Source organism: Lipophrys pholis (assembly GCF_963383615.2).
Source record: "Lipophrys pholis genome assembly, chromosome: 13".
Lineage (NCBI taxonomy): Eukaryota > Metazoa > Chordata > Actinopteri > Blenniiformes > Blenniidae > Lipophrys > Lipophrys pholis.
The window spans coordinates 11257843-11282048 of NC_137632.1; the positions used below are offsets into that span (position 1 = coordinate 11257843).

Here is a 24206-nt window from a genome sequence, read left to right on the forward strand (position 1 = left end):
CTCATTTCGACGCAGCCACAGAGGATGTGTTGTTAGTATGCGTTTACTGAGTTACACTCTGCGTTTCTTATAAGCCGGCATGTCCCAGCGTCACCTCTTGACATTTCAGTGGCACCTGAGATCCAGGTCATGTGTCTGGGACTGCAGCCCTTTGATCCCCGGGGTATTCACTCATCATGAGGGATTGGGTGTAAGCATAATGAAAACGGACACCCTGCTGGAGGTGTCACTTTCACAGCAGCCCTACGATGTGGCATCCATGCTTATTACTACTGGGATATATAGTTTTATTGAATTAAAGGAGATGATTTATTTTTCCTCCTGTGTGCAAGATATAACAGAAGAAGCCTGCACAGCTTTGAGGAAGCCCAATCTCGTATCTGGACCTCACACATTCAGCTCAGACGTACGCCAGGTCTTCTATTCATTTCAATCCAATTCAGTTTCATTATTATTGTGCCAATTACAGCACAGTCTTGCCTGTACATCTGCGTCTGTTTATTTGAAGTGAAGAAAAATCTTATCATCATGGTAGCTAGAGATTTTTCAGAACATACTTATTGCGATATGCCAGCTAAGCCTTCTGTTATATGAAAGTATTTACTTACGATATATGTACTGCGTTTGATCAGCGACTGTGTGAAAGCCACCGTGACCATTAACAGCCTGCATTTGTTTCATGTAAGGCTAAGTTCATTATATTTATCTGTTTATAGTCAGTTTGTTTTATATAATGACTTACACAGTTACATCTATATTTAATACTGTCAGGCTCGAAATGCTAAAAAACAAAAATCCATCACACTGAAACGTTGTATAGCAGTTACTTAGGATTTCGTGTGGATCTCGGAAAAGAAGAATTTTGCCGACGGTTGATCTATTGAACACACTTTAACAGCTGTAATTAAGTCGTGTTTTAAAGCAATAATAGCTTTTCTGTGTATCATTTCTTTAATTCACATCTCAATTTGAATTCATATCAATTCATTTGCTTCATTAGTTAGGCTATAGTCATTAACTCGTTTTGAGAAGGAAGGGCGGAGACAGCTTTGTTATTGCAGTGAAGGGAGCAACAACATAAAAATGACATATTGTAGGTTTATTTAATAGCAGCAAATACAAATGAATGAATAAATCAAGAATAAATGAACTATCACAGTGATATTGAGAACAATATTAAAACTAATGCAACAGTGGATTGTTTCTTGATCTCTAAATCTACTTTTACTTGTTTTGTTCCTATATGTTGTGCGACAGGCTTATAGCTGTGTCAGAGCTCTCTTTTGTGTGCACAGCTCTGTGGGGCTACAAAAATCTATTTGCTCCTCTCCTTATGATTCTTGTCACTGCATGGATATAAAAGTAGGGGTCGAAGCACATCAAACATTAACACACATCGCCAAGATTGGGTCATCTCTCAAATTTCCAGACTTGGAAGAAGGTCAACCGTGCTCCTTTCTCCTTTCAGCCTTGACTATTGTAACTCACTGGGGCTGAACAGTGGGCCTCAGCCAACAAAGTTTAGCTCTGCCAACAAACTTTTATCACCTTCAAGAGAACGGAGCCCACGTATTTTGTGGGGTTGCACTTAGCTGTCCATTTCATAATTAAAAAGTTTTTATTGCTTGTTTTATAAGTGGGCCTTGTCACCTCAATACTTCCACATGTGGTCTGCCAATCCCCCCCCCCCCCCCCCCCCCAAAAAAAAAAAAAGCTGCACCGTTGCCTGATATTGAGATTGCTGCTTTGGCAAATCCTTTCAGCCTTTCAAGTGGTGTTAAAAAATCTCAGCGAGCCACAAAGGATTGCCTGTTGATTTTTCACCTAGACCTTAGTTTTGTACAATGAAATGTGAAGCAATTTCTTTCCTCTTCCATCTTCGCAGTGAAGTCATTTAGCACAGGTTTTTGTCCAAAGCCATTTTACAATATCTTAAATCATCTCGCAACATAGCTTTCAATCTCCACTAAAAGGAAGAACAAAGAGCATGTTGTTGAGTGTTGATTTTTGTGAGGAAATTAGACATGAGTATGTGATTGCAAGTTGTGGCATAGTGTGAAATGTCAGGTTTCTTGACTGAAAGATGCTTAATTCGACGCTTGTTGGTGCTTCACAGAACTGAGAAAATAGTCCATTAGCTGCGACCCAGGAGCTTTCATTTCCGCATCTCAACAGGACTCCGGAGTGCAAGCATTTGCATGTGGAGAGTGAGAACGTTGAGTGCCGCTCGCTCTTCAGAAATCAGTTTTAGTAGGTCACGCAGTCAATCTTATGTTTGCAATCTCAGACGTCGCTAAACTGACTCACACGTGGCAAAATGCTGATAACATTTTGCTCTTTACACAGACTCGTGACCTGGATATCATACAGTAGCTGGTGATCCAGCTGATTGATCCCTGAATCTTGTGAGACGTCTTGAATAAGACAGAACTCGTGGCGACAGACTGTATGCAATATTTAAGTCAGTTTCATTCATAATAAAACAAGAATATTTTTCAAATCATTTGTACAAACGTCTCGTCTTGTTTTGAATCTAAATAGGTTCACAGCAGTGGAATTAAACAAATCAGGCTTTTTATAAAAACAAAGACGCAGCTGGATAAAGTTATCAACCTCAGTCCAAAACAAAAACCAACAGCAAATATCCATGTTGCCATCAGAAAAATAGCTCACTTCAGCAGGAGTCCCCCAGCAGACGCTCCCCACAGTGAGAACCAAAACCTTCAATCAGAGTATCTGTATGCACACGCGGTCTGTTTACTTCGTGGTGAAGAGGCAGCGGCTCCTGAAGGTTCACAGCAGACATACGTACATAACAGACAGATTGGCCCTCAAGGGTTCGTCATAATCTGCAGGATGATGATTCAACAGCAGTAAGTCTTACGAATGCCACATTTAGTTTTTACTTCAGCTTGGATACTTCTAAGCGTCAGCCACTTCTCCAGCACCTTCCTTGGTGTTTTCCTTCCGAGCGTTGGCTCGAGGGGAGGCTGATGTTTCTGGGTCTGGACATCAATAGGCTCCTCACCTCTTCGCCTCTGCTCTCTTCTACAACATCCACAGTGGTTAAGAGTTGACTTTACTTGAGTGTAGGCAAATGCATAGGCTACTTTCTCAATATAGATCAGCTACTTGGAATTAGAACCAGTTTCTGGCTAATTAAGCTGTCAATGCCTCTAATTTGCCACCTCTTGAATGGCAAACGAAGGACTTGTAAATCAATGGCTTAATTAGTTTCAGGACCAAACTCAGACACACATGTTGGGCTCACTGTGGTTTCAGTGAAGGTACTTCCATGGAAATTAGAATGTTGTGCCATTCCAGCGAATTATGAATTTAGTTGTTGCTATAAACAAAAATGGTTTTGCTGTGACCAAACCAATAGAAATGTTTTGGTTACTGTAATAAGATGCTGAAGCTCTGGCTCCTCAGGTTTTACTGTGTGTCTATGGACTAATTGCCCATTCATCTATTGATCTCAGCCAAATAACTCAATAAATCCATGCCTTTTCTCCTGCGGTATCACAGCGTGGATGTCTGATGACTCATTCTACACTCAGGTGTTTAATAAGAAAGCGCATACACTCCTCCACTCCTCTTCTGTTTTCATCAGCTCAAGATACAAAAATCAAACCTCTCCCCTCATTTCACTCGGACTTGAAACATTATAGCTGTTTTTCATCTCTGACCGTCTAACAGTAAATCACTGACATGTTCCTGTTTAAACTGTCTAAACTCTAAAAAAATGTTTTTGTAAAAACATAAATAGACTCAATTTAATAGTTGTAAGGTTTTTAATGGTTGTCAGTCTTAAATAATCAGCCATTGAAAAAACACAGACAATAATGACTATTTATAATATCTATTTAATCACATCTTAACAGCTTTATCTATATATCTTCTGACTACAACATTATAAACTTGAAACAAATGTATTTTAGCTATTGAACCCCAATGAGATGCTGTGGTTTTAAAGTTATTTTTATGTTTATCATGCCTAAAGCAGCCTTGTTGATTTTTAGTTGGGTCTTTCAAATTTCTGCTTTAATTTATATTGGAACTCTTCATCTTCTGTATTTACTTTTTTCATTACGGCTTTATCCAGCTTAGGGTTTAGTGAACGCTGGACTCCATCCCAGCCAATGAAGGACGAAGGCAGGCTGAGTCACCAGTCTTATCACAGGACAAAGGATGCATGTTTTTTGGTATACGAGAGGAAGAAGGCAAAAAAACAACAACAAACAAACATATGCTCACACAGGGAGAACATGCAAACTGTACTGTAACGGATATTCTCAGATCTCTGATCGTGCTCATGAAAACAGCAAACAGTAGATGTGAATGTTCTTTAGCATTTCAGATTTCTAAATGTTTCTTCCAGTTTTTCAGCGTACTTATAAAACAATTGAAAGCATTAAAAAAAAAAGCAGAGTGACACTAAAATCCTCACAATTCTAAGAGTTATAAATTATCCAAATGCTATAATCATATTTAATTGGTGCTGCCCACATACTAATGACCGCTCGCGCTCCGTGTCCCTGCAGGTGAGCAGCACGCCGGCCTGCATCAGAGCACTGACAAAGATGCTGTACTGCCCCTTTTGTCAGGGCATGCCAGCAGTGAAACCCTGTAAGAATTACTGCCTGAACGTCATGAAGGGCTGCTTGGCCAACCAAGCCGATCTGGACCCGGAGTGGAATCAGTACATCGGTAAGTGACGTCCAGCATTGTTACTGCAAGTTTCACCCCCGAGCTCTTCCTGGTCTATTCATCTTCCCCTCACGGTTACTGCAGGTCTCGCAAGAAATCCATGTCATTGGCTAATGATCCAAATTGGAAGCATTACAAAGTGTTGAACAGTTAAGTATGTGGAGGTGCAAAAAAAGTATAGAAAATTGATTTCCATCTCATAATGTTTTTTTAGAACAATGATGATTAATTCTACATTGAGATTACACATTTAAGGGAATATCACTGTTTTCTTTCATTTCATTTTAGCTTCTACAAATATTATTTCAGAAGCTCAGATGTTTATCTTTTTTTTTTTTTACCAAAGGCTTATCACATTTAAAATGTTTAAGTAAATCCTTCAAATTATTTTCAATTTAAGAGTTCTAGAATTTCCTGACTACATTATTAACTATTTCGACTAGTTTTAGATGCACTAGTTTTGTAAATCAGATTTAGTTTTTGCTCTTTTTTAGTTATATCAGTCACATCACAGCGCAAAAACGACACACTAAAGCCATTATGAAACCAATAAGCACTTAAAAATGTTTTAGCTGGTTACACTTGTTAAGCACTAGCTGTTGATGTTCTCATGTGTGAGGCTGCTGCTACACAGATTAAATGTGATTGCAGTAATGCCTGTTCAAAGGCTGCAAAAGTTGATGTACTGTTTGCAAAATGTTCTTGTTGGCAGTATTGACATTTATCCCACATTGTTTTTAATCTGATATGAAGCCATTTTGAGTCCCTTAGTAAAGCCTACTCTCGCTCTGTTCAGCTGAAAGTTCATGTTGAATATGAATGAATTTAAATGCTTTAAGGCTGGTGTTGATAATTAGTTGTACTATTTCACAAGTTTGAACATGAAATAAGATGATAATAGCTTTTTTTTTTTTTTTTTTTTAAAGATTTGTAGAGATCCCTTTAACTCTTTAGCTGTTGAAACCTGGACCTTACATGTGCTGCTTTGTGCGGTACATTATTAATTATAGAAGCAACTAATACATGTGGTAGATATAGAGTCTAACAGCACATGTTACATCACGGTAGCACTCACATTAATGAACCCCTCTAATTGCCTTTTTCATTTTCACCATTAACTCAGAGCTGTGCGCAGCTTCGCAGAGAGTTGCACATTAATTGCAGACCAAAAAGTGACATGACGTGCTTTAAAGTGGACCAATGATAGTTTGTGTGGAATAATCTTTCAAGCTGCAAACGTCAACAATGTGCTGAAAGTAGTTTAAAGAGTAAAACGCAGGCAATATGGGTGTTGATTAGGTGACAGTGGGAGAGCTTGCACACCTTTTCCAATACAGATTGGTTTCTAATGCCACATGCAGTGCTCAGAGGTTTTTTTTGCAGTTATTTGTCATGCTCATAAGAAAAACATAACATCGTGGTCAAGAAGAAATGCTTTGGGCTCTGTGGGTGTCGCTTTGTGCAAGGTGTATTTAAATAAGACTGAATGTGTAATGTAGAAATTTTATTTATTTAAATTTATGTAGTTTGAATTTCTACAAGGTTAAGTCACACAGTTGGTGAAGCTGAATTAATTTGCAGTTTTCGTCTTTCTTTGACTTTTTGCTCGCATTGGTTGCCTCCACAGTCTTGGTGTTAATGCATTTTATTTATCTTGATTGTAAACCACTCCACTCTGATTTGGATCAGCCTTTATAAATACGTCGAGCAAAACAATGATAACTCAGATGAAAAACACGCACTTTGTGACGAGGCGGGTTTAAAGACGCCGCTCTGCCACATAGAAGAATATCACTTTCTATTTTAAGAGAGGTGGTGGCGTTGTCTCTTTTTGACAACATCAATTTTATTGACACCCGTGGAGCCTTCAGATAAGAACTGCTTTTATTTGTTCTTGTCATTCATCCATCAACGTTTCTCGCAAAAAAAAAAAATGTTTTTAATGGGATATTTCTTTGTTCCGCTGGGCTATACTGTGGCTGGTAAAGGGGCAAAAGTGCACCGCCAGTAGGGTCAAGTTTGTGAAGAGAAATTCAAAAGGAAAAGGTGTACAGCTCAGATACCAAACCATGAATGAGCTCGGTGGAATGATAAGAAATACAAAATGTTAGCGACTCTTAAAGTCTCAGATAAATATAAAAAACACTAACTGCCCGAATAGAATTAAGTACACCACTAAATAGTCCCCCAGTGAGGGATTAAATAGGAGTGCGAGGGATCCTGGTTTGAATCCAGAGTGCAACAAGAAGAGCGAAAACGCAGCAAGTCTACGTTGTAACCGAACACGGATCAACAAAAAAGACACAACTAAAATAAATCCAATTAAAAAAAAAAAAAACATGTGGTGAGACTTGATTTAAAAAAAATAATCAAATTGATTTTGAGGCTTTGTAATTATTTAATCACATCCCAGAATTTGTCTTTTTTTTTTTTTAATCTTCACTGAGACTTTTCTCGTTAATGCTGAAGGTTTTTGCATGGTTCATTGAGCATGCTGGGATATGTAAATGCTTGCATCTAAACAAATGTGATTTGGGAAAACGGTCCCATGTCTTATAAAATTACACTTGGTTATCAATTGTAACAGCTCATAAAATATGATTTAGAAAGGTTTATTTATTCTCATCTAACAAGACATCTGAGGATTTTCAAGTGATTTACAAATCTGTAGACAAGTTCATTCAGGTTTAACTAATGAAGTAAAAAAAAAAAAAATAAAATAAAAAGCATGATTTAATCTCATTTCTCTTGAGATTACACTACAAACCTGCATTATTTTTCAGTACAAATGTTTCAGGCACTTAAAGAAAACAAGGACTTCTTTGAGAAATGTTGTTGCGAGTAGGTGCTACTTATGAAATACCGTATTACCGAGGTCAGTGAATGGGCACCACTCTGAGCTGTTAAAGCCATGGGACAGGTACGTTCCCCACAGCAGTTTGGTTGCATGTCTCGGTATTCCTGTGGATTTAAGCCGTGCTGGCTCAGTTGCTTCCCTCTCCTTTTTGTAATCCCGGATGTACTCAGTGATGTTGAGATCACATCACGGTGGAACCGCTGCATCTGCTCCAGGACTCTTTGTTTTGCTCGTGACCGTTTGTTTCCGACGCTGCTCGGACGCTTGGGGTCATTTCCTTGCGGCAGAGCGATTCCGGGACCATTTTATCTGGTTATGGGATTAGATTACAAGCATGCAAAGTGAGTGAACCATGAAGTGGTAACCATAGCCGAACAAAATTTAAGATCCTTGGGCTGAATTTGAACAAACCGCAGTCGGAGAGCTTTCACAATCTGCCTTCTGCTTGAGCATACTTAGCGTACATTAACAGACAAGCGGCCGTTAGCACAAAAAGCAGATCCAGGGCATCATCGCAACTGTCTGTGTGATGAATGTTTTTCAAGTAATTACTTCTCTTTAAGCCCTTATTTTGTGCTGTATCTCCTGAAAATGGGATTAGTTTTATTTCCTTTTGGAGGACTGGTTGACGTTTACCCTTCGTCCCGAGATCCTCGCATATTTGGCATGCCGCCTTTTTATTGTTGTGGTGTAGCACCAGCTTGTGAGAGCTGGTGACCTTGATACGAGTGGAAAAAAGTTCCGTGCTGGTCTTTGTGAAGGCCATCGGGACTCTGTGGACCAGCGAACCAAAACAATGAGCAGCAGCTCCATGAGGGTGAAATCTGCAGAGAGCTTCAGGGTAAAGTGTCGATTCTCACCGAGCTCTGCAGCACCACGCTTTTTATTTTTTTAAACCAAGTAATTTACTTCATTTATATTGTAAGAAAAACATCCCAACCTATTCTGAAGCACTGATTTTAAATGGCTATATATTTATAGGAAATATGTGTACAAGTGTAGAGTTTGACATCAGCCATACCAATGAAGTTTTCTTTTAAGAGTAATGAACAGACTAGTTGCTTTGATGAAAGAAATATATCGTTTCTGAGAGTTTTTGAATTGTAGTTCAGCTTTAAGCATCTTTATTTAAAAAAACAAAGGGGATTATGTGAATGCTACATGCCTCATGTAACCAAAGTTTTATCAAGAAATACTGATAAAAAGTCAATGAAGTGGAGTTTAGATGTAATGCTTATTATATTAAAATGCATTTTATTTTAATGTATTCATTTTTGAACGACAATACAACAAAAAATGTTCCAATTGATATGTACTCATGAACTAAAGATAAAAAGATGATAGACATTACAATACCTTTCCACTATTATTTCACTATTTATTAAATTGCAATGTAGTTTTAGCACGGAATGTAATGTAAACATAGATCATTTCTTAAATCAAGCTATTGTGAACAACCACATGTACTGTATATGACGATTGCACGCTTTTATAAAAAACACTTTCTTGGACCTTCTGGGACAGACGTAACATCGCAACAATATGTTCACTTCACATCAACGTTTTGTAATAATCCACTGCATTTTCTCACATTTAGCCTGAACGCCATATGTCATCATTGTTCCTGCATTTTGTAATTTTCACTGATTTCTCCCAAAGATTAATAGTCAAAATTCTGTCTGTAGTGTTTCTGATTACTACAATGTTTATGCCTGAACATACAGTACAAATTTGTTGAGAGAATAAAGAATGTAAAATGATTTATATATTGGTATTTTGTTGTGCGGCTATATTAGTGTATCTGAAATGCGGAATATTTTATTGTGTGTGTCTGTCCAGCAGAGCTGTGTCTCTTTGTATAAGTACAGTTCTAAAGTAGAAGAATACAAGAATAATACACCTGATGTAGTTTTGGCCAACTGACCTTCCTACTGTCCTCGTGGTTTCACAAGTTTAGAAATGTATTATTCACACTTAAAGACATAAGATAACATTTTTTTATATATGATTGCCTTCTGTTTGGTTATTATATTATTACCATTGGTCATTAGTAATGCAACTTAATATCACATTTAGACAAAAAGGAATTCCATTTCAAATAACTCTGCAATACGTTACAGTTCATTACACAATGGAAATTCATTACATATTATGTTGAGGCTGTTTATTACAAAATACAGCACATTATTACAAAATGTGACAGAACATAGCAAAATATGTGTTATCTCATAATTAAGTGGAATGCAATATTTTTTTGTTGAGTTATTGCACGATGGGTTGTTAGAAACCATCCATCTTCTTTACTGCTTAATGCTGTGCAGGGTTGTTGGATTAGAGTTAGAAACCTTATTAGAAACCTGAAAGGAAAATCTTTCTTGCTTATAGATTCCTGCCGCTGTTGCCAAAAAAGTATTTGAATGTGGATCTCCTGAGGAAGTCCGACATGAGCCACCGATTACCTCTCGGTGTGAGATTTTAATAGGTTTAGTTGGACGGAACAAGTTTCTAAACTGAAGTAATTTGAATCGAGGTTTTTTTTAATTCACCTCAATCCTGTCGCACTGGTACTAAAATTCGGTTTGGATTTCAACCCCTTCAATGCTGCCAGGTTTGAGGATTTAGTTCGATGGAAATGCATCCAATGACAGGAAAAGAAACACATTCACAGTCGCTTTAGTTTCAATATTAGGCAGCAGGATGGACAAGACAGACTTATTCATACCTGCATAACAGTGTAGGTGTAGCGGAGTGCAAATAAACATCAGTTCAGATTTCAGGGTATTGTTTGATACTCCTGTTTTTCAACTGGAGGTCAACCAGTGCATTCCAGTATTCAAACATCAGTCCCTTATGTGCCAACATGTCATTTTAATTAGATAATTAATAATTATATAATATTTTATATTTTCCTCTTTCTGTAATATAAGCACTTGATTGTGGCGCTGTATTTGCTATCAATCGGTTATTTTCTATTTGTGTGACTTTAAAGCGTCTTCGATGAAGGATGACCCTTGACATACCCTTCAAGTGACAATAGGGTTGAAATTCTTCTTTCTAGTATTCCAGTAATTGCCCTTTCAAGAGTGAAATGTCAGTCCCTCTGTTTGGAAGCCATAAATCCTGTTCAGAGTCACAAGCGTTCCTCAGAACCCTTGAACGATATCCTGGTTATTTTGAGTTGTCGTTATTCAGTGAGAGATTATAGTATTTGCTTACAAAGACCACCTAAGCGCCTTTCTGTCCAACTAGAAATAGTTAGATTTACTCTGCTGAAAGGTTTGAAATTTGAACATGCCTCCAGCTAAATTTGACAGTTATGCATTTCTGCCATTAATCCTGTGACTCTGTTCATTCTGTCTTTATCTGAGCTCTTGTCAATTGGATTATTGTTCCCTGGTGCAAATGAAATGCCAGTTCCATATCTTTTGCCTTTGACATTTCATGCTCATTATAGGATGAAAGATTTTCAATTAGCTCGAAGTCTAAGCAAAAAAAAGGTATTGACTTGGCTTTTGGAGTTAAATTGTCAGGAAAGATCTTTTCCTGTTCTCCGACAGACAAATTAGTTTAAGACATAATGCCATGTGATATAAATTATGCTTCACAAATGCGCTGATATTACTCAGCTGCAATTGGAAGAAACTGGAAAGAAGGCCTGAGAGTCTTGCCTAGCTGACTTCACTATATTCATCTTGGTTTCTGTGGCATCCATTCAGACCAACGTTATATATCGGCTCCACTGACCAGAAAAGACAGGAGATTGGAGAAGTGAAAACCAATCCGACCAAAAAGGGAGAAATCCTTTAAATCTGGAGGCTGTGTTTTGGATTGTAACAATTTTCCTCACAATGCTGCAAGAAGCACACGTGTGGCCAAAGAAAAAGGAGAAAAACAAACAAGCCATTTCACATTACCTACATTTATCCACTGTATGAATGTGAATGAGAAATAGGCAGTAATGGCCTCGCCAGAGGCAAACTGAAACAGATGTGTGTGTGGAGAGCAGCTGCACAGTCATATATATATTTATATATATATTCCTCAGAAAGTGTTTAGGAAAGTCTCAGGAACTAGTCACAAGTGACTGTTTCTGTACTGCGTCCTCAAAATGGTTGAAGTCCCTCATTTGCTTTGATGTTTCGTCTCTCTTTGAAACTAATTATTTGTTGTTAAAGCCAGTGCGTAATAATTAATGTGGGGAATATTTCCAACCTAAATCACATCAGTCTCCTGAAATTGGATCCATATGACAGGAAAATGCAAAAACGCATCTGAGACAGATCGTGCACATCTGCAGCAATAACGACCTTGAATCGAATGTCTTAGTGCAACTGCTGCTTTTGCTCGTTCTTTAATAAAAGGTTTAACTAGAAAAGCTTCTAAAAATGTGGCCGAGAAATTACATTTGATCTCATTGTGGGCTCTGAACCTAGATATTTGCAAGTTCTGGTCCTGTGAAACTAATATAACTTAAGTTCTAGATAATCACTTAATAAATTTTAGTATTTTTTTAGACTTTAGTATTTTTGCATATCATTACAGAACAGTACAATTTAATATCATGCCATTAAAAAAAAAAAGGCAATACTGTATGTGTCGACAATTAAAAAGAATTTGATTAGCGTTTACGTTCGGGACAAATTGTGGATGTTTTGTGTAATTTATCATTTCTGTTGCCGAGTGTGATCTTGTGTTCTGTTTCCGCGGGCTCGTGCACATGTCTGAACTCCGTCATAACAATTCTCAAGACGCAAAGGCTGATTCAATAAAGAAAGAGGGAGTCGAACAATAAGCGCCCGTTTCAGCACGGCGACCTGTGTCTGTGTCGTTGTGGAGAGAGTGAGCGTACAATGAAGACGTAACATTCAGGCTCCTTGAAAATGTCTTTCTTCTTCGTGGTTCTTCTCATTATCTGCTGTACGTGAGAATTACTTCTCCATCACAGATGATGGTGTCGTAAATATATTGATTTATTTTATTTTCTACTTTTGTTTTTTGTTTTTTTTCTTTCGTGCTGCAAGACTCAAAAGAGCGAGCGGTATAAACGGCACCTGAATTCATTCATTGTTATTGTCCAGCTTCTTGCGCATGTGCAGAGCTATTCACTACGACCACAGCGGGCACGCACAGTGCCAGCATTTCAGAAATATTCTGCATTTTTGGTGCTTGTTTAAACCACATTAGACGTTTGTTGTTTTCACCCCAAAACGTCACGTAAGTGGAGACTGTAGGACGTGGATTTCATAAACTTGAGCAGGATAGTTTTACTGCTTAGCGTTGCTCTCCACTAAACACCTGCAACAATATTCTTCTTTCAGTCCGTCAGAATAACAACGTTAACTTGCACGTTACATATGTGGATCAATAAACAGAGAAAACCAATAATTTAGCTGTTGTTCTTGGGGCATTCGCGTGCAGTTCATTCTGGAGCATATGGGTGATTTCCAGGTATTTCACATCCATGGGAATCTGCTAACTATTATGTTGCAGCCCTGGTGTCTCTGGGATCGTCACATCATTCTCTGCTTAATCTCTATTGGGTGTCAGCAGCTGGAGCCCGCAGCAGCAGTGTGTGCAAAACTGTGTGCGGCTGAACAACTGTGGAATCAGCCGCCTGCAAACCCAGCTCACTGTACGACATCAGACCAGAGAGTTTACAGCACATCATGATTACAGAACTCAAACTGAGTAGTTTTTGAGAAAAGTACCTTTGACTATATGAACCTGCAGGATAAACACCGTAACACCACCTAACTATGCAATATAGTTTTAATCCACGTCTGCAAAATAGAACTATTCGTTCTTAATGCTGAATCAAATAAATTACACAATTGATTACATGGACTTTGCTGAGTAGTCATTAAAAAAAAAAAAAAAAAGTTTATTTCTCCATTTTGCTTGTGAAAAGTAGTGCAGACTTTGTGTATTTTTTGCTTTAGGGCATATTTCACATACCAGGACTGGTTTTCATTCACAGTCCTTGCTTTACAGATTTGATGTGAAGTTTGTCGACACAGCTTATTACAGCGAACACTATAAACAGCCCATGTGCAATTTCATGAGATCAGGAGTGGGAAGTCATTTTAATTACCTGATTTATCTGAGACATGAAGCCACGGATGAGCAGATGTCAGTCTGTTTGCTGCACCTGAGCGCTGCGCCGGACACAAGCTGCATGATCCATGTGTCCTGCGGGACACAGAGGGATCGTCATGCTTTCTGCTCTCTGAATAGCTCTTTTTCATCACACTGACAATCTTCTTCATGTCTTTTTTTTTTTTTTTTTTTCTTTTTGAAGACTTCTCCTCCGGTTGGCTATTCTTCTTGTTGACTAATGTTCTAACGCAGGCTGTTTTTAACCATTTTTGATGTTATTTATCAGGCTGTCTGCATAAATTGATGCCTTTTACCTCTGCGGTCGTTTGAATATCAGTCACATGCCGTGGTGATAAATATTGTTTGTTGCCGTTTACACCCCAGATGTCATTACATTATTTTTTGTGTGTGTTGACGTGTATCTCATGCCTGTGATGGCATTTTTTTTTTTTCTCTCTCTCTCGCACCCTTCCAATACTTAGTTGTCAACAGCCTAAGTCATATTGAGGTGAAGTGTGTGAGCTTTTTTGTTGTTGTTTTGCGCCGGAGTTGCTGGGGTGTTCACAGGCTGTTATTGCTCTCTGTGGAGAAACACGCCGCCACACTGGAAACTATCTGCATCGATTCTATCTGTTCGTTTCTCTTTAATTAGATGATTTGTCTCACTTGGTAACTGTAACCAGCCACAACCTGTTTATTAAAATTCAAGGCAGCAACATACTTCTTGCTTTGTGAAAAGTTCCTCATGAATAAAATATTGACCGGCAAAAAAAAAAAAAAAAGAAAGAAAGAAAGAAATCCGAACACGCTGTGAGTGGACTGTCCTCTTACAGCGGCTGAAAGTCAGACCTCACAAATAGACCGCACAAGGAGGCTGGGTTATTCTCTAATGCTTTTATTAACAGCATAAATTCAGAAATCTAGTTCATCCCATTGCCTTTGCAAACCTTTTCAAACCAACAGAGCGATGCAGGTTGGAATGCAGCAACACCTTGTATTGTTTATGTCAATCTGGATCACAAGGACCAGGCTCGGTGGCCTTCATCCAGACCGGAGTGGAATGAGGCTGAGACATGCTCACCTTTAGCGAACAGGTGCTTCTGGATTTCCATTCAGTGGTCGGGCTGTTTGAAATAGGGTGAGCCGACTCTCCGTCTGATCAGACAAAAGAAGACGGAGTCGGAGAGCCCATGAGTGGGCGAGCGAATGAGAGAAACTGCACTGAAAGGGCTGGATATTCACTGGAGCAATGATGTGGATGGATACGCTACAGCACATTGGAGTATCTGGATATGCTGTTGAAGAATAACCTGCGACATTAAGTCTCCTCTAGAATAGATTTTGACCATATTTAAAGATAAAATATCTCCAAATATGAATCCCCCAATGTAAATGTTGTTAATGTAAATGTTACTATCTAAACCAGGGGTTCTCAAAGTTCCGTACCTGAGGGCCAAAACTAGGAATGCAACATTGGACTGAAGGCCGCGGAAAAAAACTGAAGGAAAAAAAACTGACAAAACCATTTCATTTGTAATCATTTCAATGACCAGCTTGCATCTCTACGATTTACATTTATTGGTCCGCATTCAGTAATGTGTAATAAACAAATTTATTTAATAAATGAGGCAAAACCTGGCAAAACTTGAGAAAACCTTGAGAAACGTTGTAAAGGACACAACATCCAAAATAGGGTTTTCTGCCCTCTACAGTCAAATTTGGGATATAACAGTCCTATGTGCAGTCCATTCAGAATATATGTAAAAACATATTTAGAATAAAAAGTCAGTCTCACGGCGTGGCTACACGAGAATGGTGTTTCAAGCAAAAACGTTGTTGTGCGATCATCCTCAAGGTGTGGCGTTTTAGGAGTACGACAACTTTTTTTTTTAAACACGGGTCACAGAGTGGGAAAAATTCTAAAATGTCAGCTCAGCTTTGAGGCGTTGACGGGCGAAGATTTGAGAAAACATCATCTGCAGAAAACGATGATGTCATCGCGCCCTCTCCTCCCCATCGTGGTAACCTAATAACCACAACAATGGCGGACTACATGCTCCAGGTTGAGCTGCAGAAGCTGCTGATACTCGCAGGTTTTATAAGGTGATGTTGGATTTCTCGAGGAGCAGGAGCATAGACCTATATAAATCAGAGTTATATAGAAGTCTGTTATAAGCAGCAGGTAGGAAGAAAAGCTTGCCATACAACCATATATCCCACTTACCAGCTCCACTAGAATATGTATTTAATTCATACAGGAATACAAAAATGGCAATTTGGGTGGATTACAGGTGATTATGTGCTGGCTTATTTCTTCAGCGGGAATGATTGCCAAGCTAAGGTTGCAGATTTATTCAAGTGCTCTCTTCACTCGTGAAAAGCTCACAATTATTCACAATAGAAAATCCAGAAGGAATTACTAAGGCAAGTAGCAGGACTAATATTAAAGAGAAAAATGAAAAAAAAAAAAACAAATTCCCAAAATAACTTAAGTTCATTTGCTTAGAAGACCAGTTTTTGTTTTGTTATTGCATTTTTGAAGAAGCCAGCATTGGCTGAGTGGCATTGGATTGTCTTTTCTGAACACACTCAGTCAGTAGGATCTCCAACAAGCCACAATGATTAGACAGTGCAGACAGCCATTATAAATCCATTTAACATGAGAGGTGTGAGTGACATGGCTTCAAGGAACAGCTATTATTCACCACTGCTGCTCAGAAGCTTCTCTGTCATGGATTAAAAGAACATGAATGAAGTGAAAGAATGTTTTAACGTCACAAGCAGTGGTTTTCAAAGTGCTGGCCTCCCCAGGGGGCTATGGAGAGGTTCATACGGGGTGCAACAGCAGTAGAACTGGGAGTTATGGGGGGGGTGGTGGTGGTGGTGGTGGTGGTGGGGATTCCTTTTAAGCATACAAATGAGCCCCATACAAGATGAAGGCAAAGATCGTTTGTCATTTGAGACAATTCATTTTCTTGAACATAAACCTGGAGAAGAAAATCACAGCTTGCCAAAATGTCATTCAAAATTTCCATCCCTAAGCTCTGATGGCCAAATCACGTGTTTTGCTTCGCCACACATCAGCAGCAAGGTCCTTTTTTTGTGGTCCTTTTTCTTGGAGGTCATCTAATAAATCCCTGATAAGTCAGACTGCAGGATTAGTAGATCGGCTTACAAATAAAGCTGAAGAAATCAGTGACCGTGGGCTGCATGAAGTCAGACAGAACCATATTTCTTAAAGGAAACGGTTCGATTTGACTACTATTTAGTTAGCACATATCTATTAACTCCTCTGCTGTTTATTTATACCAGACAAACGATAATAGTTTTGACTTTAATAAAATATGTACTGCTCACAATAAATTATTTAGTTTTTGGGATTAATATGAAGCAAAAGCATTATTGGAGGGTTGGTAGTTAGATTTATTTTTAGACTTTAAAAGCGGAAGTGAGCTTCGTAAGTCTTTAGAAATTGATCTATGGTACCTTTCACTCCAGCGGTCATTCAAGGTAACAGTTAATTTAGCTGTTACACAACTCATAAACAACATGTTTGGTAATTAAACTCTCATTCTAATGCATATGACACATACAAATCCTGAATAACGCTTTTGATAGAACTTCAAAGCTAACAAATTACTCCAGCTTTTTTTCCCTTCAGATTGGGGAGTCGCTGCTGACAAGATATTGACACGACCTGAACCTTCTTTTCAACATGTTCTATCTGCAGAATTCAAACAAATAGTGCGGAACATTCTGTGCTTTCTCTGGGGGCAGCAGGCAGTGAACATGTTGAATTTTACGTGCAATGGCATCTGTAGCACTGATTTACATTTTGTTTTATCGTTATTTGCTTGCCTAATCACTCACAGTTACATGAAGATGTGGCTGAGTGGATCTCATTATGGTTTCACTTCCCACCTGTGCAATTATGAATCTGCAGAAAGAGAGAAATTTTGTACAGGGCGACGAATTATTCCCTCTGGTGGCGTTATGAGCAGGAAGATGTGTCACTGACTGTTTAGCCCGTCCAGATTACATCTGAGCTTTGTGGTTGTAATGTGTCCTGTAATATGAGGCTTTTATAAAGTGCAAACAAGGATGCTGACGGGGGGAAGCGGCTTCTTCAACATATTTGTGGGTAAAACGGTTTAAAGAGCCTTGTCAACACCCATAGACTAAAATACCATGACATCCCCAACCCCATTAGTAACATGATCTCATCGTGAAAGTCCCTTTATTGGATTATGCTGCTTAGTGTAATTTGCAGCGCTGCTCTCCATCAGCACTGCTCCAATATATGGCTTTTATATTACATGTCTTGCTTACTGTTTAGACTGCCGACATCTCTCATTTCCAAATTTGCCGAGTAATAATGGGAAAAGAACAAGGATGAACACTTCAGGCTTTATTTTTAAACAAGACTGAGTGTCTGCAGCCACAGTTATTCCCAGAAGACGAGGCACGTTGGCATTCTAATGTGTTACGACAGTCCGATACTGAGGTTTAGAAAGCACTTTGTATTTCTGACTCTTTATTTTGGCTTCGTAGCTGAACACAACATACAAACATGGCCTATGATGATTAATTTGCATGTATTTTATCAAAATAATCTATAAATTAAGATTTTGAAACCTGCGATGATGCATGATCCAAAACCATCTAAACCAGGGGTCGGCAACCTTTGTTGAAACTGAAACGTTTAAGGGTAATGAGTAATGTGGAAAGCCATTTGTTATAAATTCACAAAATGGTTAAAAAATCTTGTTGTTTGAACTGATTATTGTAGGAGCATGTCTAGTGTGCTACCCACCGGTATCATGTTGTCTATCCCGTTATAAGTACAACTGTAAGCATCAAATTTAATGGAAATATTTTTTTTTGAACATTTCACTCAAAATCACAGAATCAGAAAAAGAAAGTGATGATTTTGATAGCCTGGAAGATTTGAATGGCTGGTCAGATCCTTTGGCCACATGTGACAAGTGAATGATTATCATACTATGGGTAATTTGTTTTTACCTCATGACGGCACTGAAGGGAAGTCACATCATCATGAAAGGTCATTATGAATGATCTTATTAGGGACATCAATGGCACATTTCAAAGCAAACAAAATTAATCTAATCCGAATGTTGACACAGCCAGAGGCCACGGGATGAATCGAGGAAATCAGTGGGACGCATGCATGTTTTTAATTCAGTAATGTGTCATAATGCCGTGAGATAATTCAGCCTTTTGACGAATGGGTTCATGAATCAGCATCACCTTTCACGTTGGTTCACCTTATGAAATACTGTCGACAAACAAATAGTCATTACCTGTACGTGACTGTAGATCAAATATGTGAAAAAATCTTTTTTTGCAAGTTTTTACAAGGCAATGTATGCTGCTTGTAATTCCTGTTGCTGCAGAATACATTATTAATATAATTTCAGATTTTCCTTGCCTCAAGGTAATAAAAACAGCTCAGGCGTCAGTGGTGGCCACATAACAATTGTGAGATTTCAATGAAAAGTGAATAATATTTGGAAAAGTTTTCCATAGTTAAATAGGAGGAACTCTTCGCTTTACTGTTGGCACTCATTTAAAAGTTAAAGCTTTAACGGTGTGTTTATGTGTTACCTGTGTCTGTATGCGTACACTCAAGGTATTCTGTTTTGAACAGGACAAAAATGTGGCCAAGGGACAACATACATTTTTCCCCTTCTTCCAGTTTCCTACCATTTCATAGCACTATTAGTTGGTTGACTGAACCACAGATGAGCTATGCTTTACCGAATCTGAATTGTACTAGAGCCATTTTTCATCCCAGGGAACTCTTCACAGGCAAAACGCTATAGATGGGCTTGTTCACTTCCCTTATTTGTCCTTGTCTGCTGGAGGTTGCTCCTGGCTGACATAGCCTGAATTTAAGTGGACATCAATCTCGATAAAGAGGCGAAGTCTAGAGTAGAAGTACCTCCTTCAGTATTATTTATTTATTTTTTTGTTTTGCTCCTAGTTTTTTCTTCTTTAAAACAGATTAAATAAAGCGTGTTTCTCCCAATGTAACATTAACTTGCAGTATGACACCAGATGCTTGGTTGATGCCTTTCAGGGCTTGGTGTCTTTTACATTTCTATGCCTGTATCCAGTGAGACAGTCGCTTTCCAAAAAAAAAAAAAAAAAAAAAGGCGCTGCTGAGAATAGAAAGCGATGCCTCTATCTGCATGGCTGTGGTGTGATGATAACAAGATTTCCTCTGGCTGGCCACTGGCCTATCTCCACGCTGCAAAAGTGATGCAGTGAGAATTTGGCTCGGAGGTGGCAGCCATGCCACAGCGGACTGGACTTCATGCTCGCCTCATAAATGAGAGTCATTAATTCTCGGTGTAGGTAAAGTTTCTCACATGCGGTGTGGGAGCCCCTCTTCCTGCTGGGACAAAGCCAAACCCTGGCCCCACTCAACCCAATCAGCAACTGTTCCTCTTTCCTGCTCGCTCTTCTTTCCCTCCGCTTCGTATGAAGACAAACGTCGCTGCTCTCTCTGTTTGTTTAGCCAATCTGATAAGTTGCAGATAAGTCACCATTGTTGGGGAAAGATTGCTGTCGTCTGTGATGTTGGAGGCACTCCTCTATCCCACTATTATGAAATATGTTCCCTGTTGGCTTTGTTGACCTAAATCTTCACATTTTTTACTCTCAATTCCAGATCTTTTTCCACGTACGTTTGTTTTATGTGCAGATTTACCTGAGGGAATTCCCACTCTAAACAGATGAAATATGTCTATATTTTGACAGTATGACCACGTGAAATTGTTCTCAAGAAGTAGAAGCTAAAAAAATAAAGCATTTAAATGGTGTATTTTTCAAAAATGTTCAGTGAAATATGCTGTTAATTTTGGCAGAAAATCTTGATTTAGTTTATACTTATCATCACCGTCAACATCACTGCTAATAAACGGTCTTTCTTTCTGCCTGTGCAAGTGTGATCCACTTAAAGACCATATGGTTGCACAGTGGTGCAGCTGAAATGCAACTGTATGAAACCATTTGGTACCGACATGATCTGTATAATAAGATCTCGGTAAGCATCACAGGCATTTTACAATTGACTGAGTAAACAAACAGAAAAGCTCTTCAAAGGCTCAGCCTGCCATAATTGAAAAGGAAATGGAACCAGAGCCGAGCTAATGTTTCTTAGCTTTTAGTGATCTTGAGTCCCGAATGAATACAGAACTGGACTCTTGTTTGTTTGTTTTGTTGATTCTGTCAGGCGCTTATCTTTTTTTGTGCCTTTAGCCACCATTCCTTTTCAGTTTTTTTTTAGCTTTTATGTGTTTTTAACAGTTTCTATCATCTATTTTGTGTCTCTTTTCTTTTCTATAATCCGTTCTGGACAGTGGTGAAGTGGTGAGGACTTTCGTTTCGGAGCTAGAATACTGATTCAATTCTGAGTTAGTGCTGTTTGCATGTTCCTCATACCTGCATGGGTTATCTCAGGGTACCATGCTTTTCTTTTTCCCCATAGTCTAAAAACATGTTTCAAATTGCCTGTAGGAGAGGATTAGTGTGTTGACTGCCTCTGTGTTTTCCCTGGCCTCAACCCCACAAGCCTAAGTTGGATAAAGGAATTTAACGAAGGAATAAATATATATGGATGGACGGCCTTGCATAATGTGTCTATGAAGAGGAGACCACCCTTTTCTTCAAACACAACTAGCCACTTTTAGATTTGGGTGCAGATAAAATGAACCGTGAAGGGTGCGATGGGGTATGAAAGATGTAATTTCTCTTCTCTATCCAAATGTCAGGATGACCTTATTTAGTTATGAGGTTATGCTGGAGTCATTATGACAGCCTTTCTGGGGAGGTTGTGTCTTGGGAGGTCTGTGGACAGTGTCATGACAGACTATCTAAGTCCTGTCTCCAGATGTGAGACTTTCACTGTTATGAGTTAGCGGTTTGGTTATGTCCAGCTCCCCGTGGCACGGCATTCAAACTCAGACCTACCATTATGGAAATGGTGGCACATCAATATGAAAACCCCCTGGGGTTGACGACACTCCAGCTCTGTTTCATTGAAATATCATTCCACTCACTTAGCCTCCAAAGGGCAACAGCAGTTGCCTAATTAGTCTGAACTGCAGTGAAAATTGCACCACTCACAGTTGTACATATTAATTACCCTGAATATAAGATCATATTTTAAAGCTATTAGAGGTGCTAATTGAAAGTGACGAAAAATAAGTGAAGATGGCAATGTAAAGTGTCTCATGTTCAACAAGGCCTCCTGGCTTGTGTCCACAAAATATTAATGAGCCGTTGACCTTTCTCGCTGCGCAAGTAAAGAAAATGCTTGGCTTTCAAAAGTAGTATTAAATCAATGACTCATCAGCTCTGGGCTGTGTCCAGCATGGCAAGATTTTGTTGGCCCGATTGACTTGATCTACATGAAAATTTAATTTGCCTCAAGAAGCGTTCATGCTTCATGAGTGTTGGATCACGAGGGGGAGGCTGGTGACGAACAAGAACACAGTGTCATACTCATTTACTGTTGAGACTGTGACCTTAGAATATAACACACCAACAATTGATTTTTAAATTTTTTTTTCTTGAATACTGAAATTATCGAATAAGTCCTGAATTTCTGCGCCAATCTTGGAAATAAAGAAGATAGAGTGACATCCTCGAGTGACTTTCTTTGAAATTAACATGTGCGTGCGTACATCTGGATGTGTGCAGGTTTGCACCTCTTTCTCTACCCTCTAACACCTTCTTTCCTCTGTTTTGACAGATGCCATGCTGCTGGTGGCACAGCGGCTGGAGGGTCCTTTCAACATTGAATCTGTCATGGAGCCCATTGATGTCAAGATTTCAGAGGCCATCATGAATATGCAAGATAACAGTGCCCAGGTCTCCTACAGGGTATGTCAATTACAGGCTATGTCCTAAAGAAGGAAAGATACAGACTGGTTTGTGGAAATCCAACTTTTTGACAAACTGAGGAAGGATCTTGGTGAAAGTCATACTGAGCGGTGTGTAAGGTGTGGAGCACAAAATGTTCTAATTATGTCCAAGTTTAGGCCTTGTGTTTGAATTATACGTTTCAATTTGGTCAGATAATCTTAGTTCAACTAACAGTAGTTAATGTGTTTCCTGTGTTTTACTGCATTTTTTCCCTCTGCCCACAAAATTGTAGACAGAAAGGGGAAAAAAAAAAATAAAACATGGTAGGTGGTTGTGAGGAATATCTTTCTGCCTACACAGATTTGGATGCCAGTTCCCATTCAAAACTAAATGCTTAGCTGGCTTTCCCATGGGACAGATGCAGTTTTGTTTATGGTGTAAGTATATGTGGTGTTTTCCCCAAAACCCTGTAAAATCTTAACTCCGCCATCCTAAATAGCAATGGTCACAGCTCCGAGTTGAATCACCTATCGAGGTGGTTACCTCTGCTTGACGTAAGGCACTGTCACACCAGTACTGCGGGGGGAATGATTCACAAAACCTTAACAAAACAGCATGTGTTTCCCTATTTTCTGCTTTCCAGAGTCATTGAAACCACTGACAGCTGGGTGCCCATGTTTTTTGTAATTGCAGGTTTTTCAAGGTTGTGGCCAGCCAAAACCCGCAGGAATCACTAGGTCTGCTCGTGGTGTTTCGGATGTGTATAACGCCCGCTTCAGGCCCTACAGCCCGGAGGAGCGGCCTACCACTGCAGCTGGCACAAGCCTGGACAGACTGGTGAGAAAACAAAGCCAATGCTGCTGTTTTCAGGCGAGACGCGGCTTCAGTGTAAACATCATTTGTCTTTCTGACTTGACACTGTTGATTAAAGCTGGTGATTTGCCATCGTAAGCCCCTGGAGCCGGAAATTAATTCTTTGTACTTGTCCTCCATTCAGGCCCCTCTATCGATTTGTGTTTGTTAACGAATCAACGGCTTTACCCCATGAGGGCAGTGCAAGGTGTGATGTGCTGTGTTCAGTGCCCTTCTCATCTCCGTGTACTTGGCAAACAGAAAAGAGACGCATGAAAGGGGATGGATGGATTTTGTGAGCTTGACCATATCAATTGTTGTTCCCAAGCACACCTTCATTTTCTGTCAGATTATCTGTATGTTTGTTCAATGGGATCTTGATACATGGATTTTCATCTCAAGCAACCTTGAAACCCAAAATGCTGCATCAGGGTAAAGGTTAACATGAGTCTGACAGTCCAATTCAGCTGAGAGACAGTTCTCATCATGGATTAACTTTGCAACCACTTTGCCCTTCTTTTCTCCCCTCCAGCCCCATTCAAAGTGAATCTTTCCGAACCGTGCCTCAGCTAGTTTGGTATTTATGGCTGGAGGAATCAAATGAATTATATTTTGCACCATTGACTCTTGAAAGGTACTGAATTATTAAATCCGTCTAGAAGAATGACAGCCTCACCCACAGTGTTTCAAACATGTACAGTAAAAACAAACATCTTGGTGCTTTGTGTCTGTTGATAATAGGTTATTTAGTTAATGGGTACATAATTTGAAAAGCTGTAATTTTTTTGCCATCTGGCTC

General features: G+C 39.1%; 1 protein-coding gene across 1 annotated transcript in view; it reads left to right on the top strand.

Annotated features, from left to right (window-relative positions):
* The window catches only part of LOC308119304 (glypican-6-like), an 87183-nt gene that overhangs the window by 34398 nt on the left and 28579 nt on the right, over positions 1-24206 (top strand). The window contains exons 4-6 of the mRNA XM_080479236.1: positions 4545-4710; positions 22443-22573; positions 23249-23392. Coding sequence (XP_080335362.1) covers positions 4545-4710; positions 22443-22573; positions 23249-23392 — 441 coding nt within the window. The remainder of the gene's footprint in view (positions 1-4544; positions 4711-22442; positions 22574-23248; positions 23393-24206) is intronic.